The 2,500-nt window shown below is 40.0% G+C and overlaps 1 protein-coding gene across 1 annotated transcript in view; it reads left to right on the plus strand.

Moving 5' to 3' along the window:
• LOC125043932 (innexin shaking-B-like) overlaps positions 1-2,500 on the plus strand; it is a 59,601-nt gene that overhangs the window by 10,437 nt on the left and 46,664 nt on the right. Inside the window, exon 2 of the mRNA XM_047640314.1 lies at positions 1,504-2,084. Within this exon, the coding sequence (XP_047496270.1) occupies positions 1,504-2,018 (515 nt within the window). The 3' untranslated portion in view covers positions 2,019-2,084. The remainder of the gene's footprint in view (positions 1-1,503; positions 2,085-2,500) is intronic.

Consider the following 2,500-nt stretch of genomic DNA (forward strand, 5'->3'; position numbering starts at 1 on the left):
CACACGCACGCAACACACCACACACACACACACACACACACACACACACACACACAACCACACACACACACACAACACACACACACACACACACACACACACAACAACCACACATATGCGCACACACGCACACGCACACACATTTGTTTTCGTGACTTCATTAAAAAATAAAAGTTCAGACACTATGAATGATTTGGAAACATCGAGAAAGTTGTTAACGCAATTAGTAATGTTCAGAAATTGCGTTAAAAAAGAATAATGATGCTAAAGATAATAACGATAATTGTGATGATAAGATACTATTAATGGTGAAAATAATGGTAATAACAATGCTGATTACAAGAATGATAGTTATGATAATGGCAATGCTGATAATTACAGTAATGATTATGATATTGCTGATGATAGTAATGTCAATGATTTTTATATATTCATCATTGTTGTTGTCGCTGTTTTTTTAGGAAGATTTGATTAACAACATTATTGCCGTTGTTATTATAAAAATGGAGATTAATAGTAATGACAATGATGATGATAACGACAGCAAAAGAATTGCAATAACAATGACAATAATTCTAGTAACCGAAGTAATGATGATAAAAAATGCATTACAGTCATTGCCATTGCATTCACCTGCCTGACCATTAAGAGCCGCGCCTCACACTGCATACTAATCACAGCAAAGTTAACAGGGCTGCTGATAAAGAAAAAAAAAAGAGAGAAAAAATAACAAAGATATTTATAATAACCGCACCATAAACCGACATATTTTCCCGCCTTGGTTCGTGAGAGATTTATCAAAGGTGCATCCTACCCGCGTGAAGTTCATTAAGTAAAGTAATTAATGCACGTTTTGGGTTGTGAATTGTGCTCCTGATGAGCTTGCGCGGAGAAATTAATGAGTTGGGAGATTTATACAGGCGTTGCTAACTCCGCCGGTGGGTAATCATGTTTATATATATATATATATATATATATATATATATATAATCTGTTTTTTTATGCCTTGATCTTTCAGTGTTTATGACTCTCTCTGTGCATCTATACATATACATACATACATGCATACATACATATATATATATATGTGTGTGTGTGTGTGTGTGTGTGTGTGTGTGTGTGTGTGTGTGTGTGTATATATATATATATACATATATATATATATATATATATATATATATATATATATATACATGTGTATATATATAAATATATATGCACACACACACACACACACACACACACACACACACAAACACACACACACACACACACACACACACATACACACACATTCTATATATATATGTATATATATATATATATATATATATATATATATATATACATATATCCATACTTATATGTGTGTACCCATCAGTGTGAGTATAATTTCAAGCAAAAATAGATAAGTAGATCTTAGACGATTGAAAGCTTCCTTTCCCGAAAATCTCCAGCCTTGGCAGAAATCTAATCCCCCCCCCCCCTCTCTCCCGGCCGCAGGTCAGATGTTCCTGATGGACCGGTTCCTGGGCGGGACGTTCCTCACCTTCGGCCTGGACGTCATCAAGTTCATGGAGGACGACCAGGAGGTGCGCGTGGACCCCATGATCTTCGTGTTCCCGCGCATGACCAAGTGTTCGTTTAGCAAGTTCGGAACGTCGGGAGAGCTGGAGCGCTACGACTCACTGTGCATCTTGCCCATCAACATCGTCAACGAGAAGATCTACATCTTCCTGTGGTTCTGGTTCCTCCTGCTGGTGTTCCTGACCTTCTTCGTCCTCCTGTATCGCCTCATGATCATCCTGAGTCCGAGGATGAGGGCCTACCTCCTCTGTCTCCGGTTTCGACTCATCAACAAGGAGGTGATCAACACGATAGTCAGGAAGAGCAAAATGGGCGACTGGTTTCTCTTCTACATGCTCGGCCAGAACGTGGACACGCTTATATTCAAAGAGGTCATGCACGAGTTGGCGAAGAGGTTGGGCCATGCATCCAAAGACTTCGGCGAGCCCTGAGCACCGTGTAAATAGCCACAGGGTGTTTACCACGACCGTCTGTGATTCTAACGCACCTAGCTTAAGGTAAGTCTATTTTTTTTTTTTCTTGTATTTTTTCTCTTTTTTTATTCAGGTGTCTTAATTAGGGTGATTTTCTTCTCTTCATCTTCACTTTTTAAGGTAACAATGGTTTGTGTGTGTATGAGTGAGAGTAAGAGAGAGAGAGAGAGAGAGAGAGAGAGAGAGAGAGAGAGAGAGAGAGAGAGAGAGAGAGAGAGAGAGAGAGAGAGAGAGAGAGAGAGAGAGAGAGAGATGTGTGAATGAGAGTGAGAGAGGAAAGAAAGAAAGAAGAGAGAGAGAGAGAGAGAGAGAGAGAGAGAGAGAGAGAGAGAGAGAGAGAGAGAGAGAGAGAGAGAGAGAGAGAGAGAGAGAGAGAGAGGGGGGGGGGGGGAGAGAAGAGAGTGAGGCAGAAAGAAAAGGAGAAAGAGAGAGTGTCGCAC

This window comes from Penaeus chinensis, chromosome 34, assembly GCF_019202785.1.
Source record: "Penaeus chinensis breed Huanghai No. 1 chromosome 34, ASM1920278v2, whole genome shotgun sequence".
Taxonomy (NCBI): Eukaryota; Metazoa; Arthropoda; class Malacostraca; order Decapoda; family Penaeidae; genus Penaeus; species Penaeus chinensis.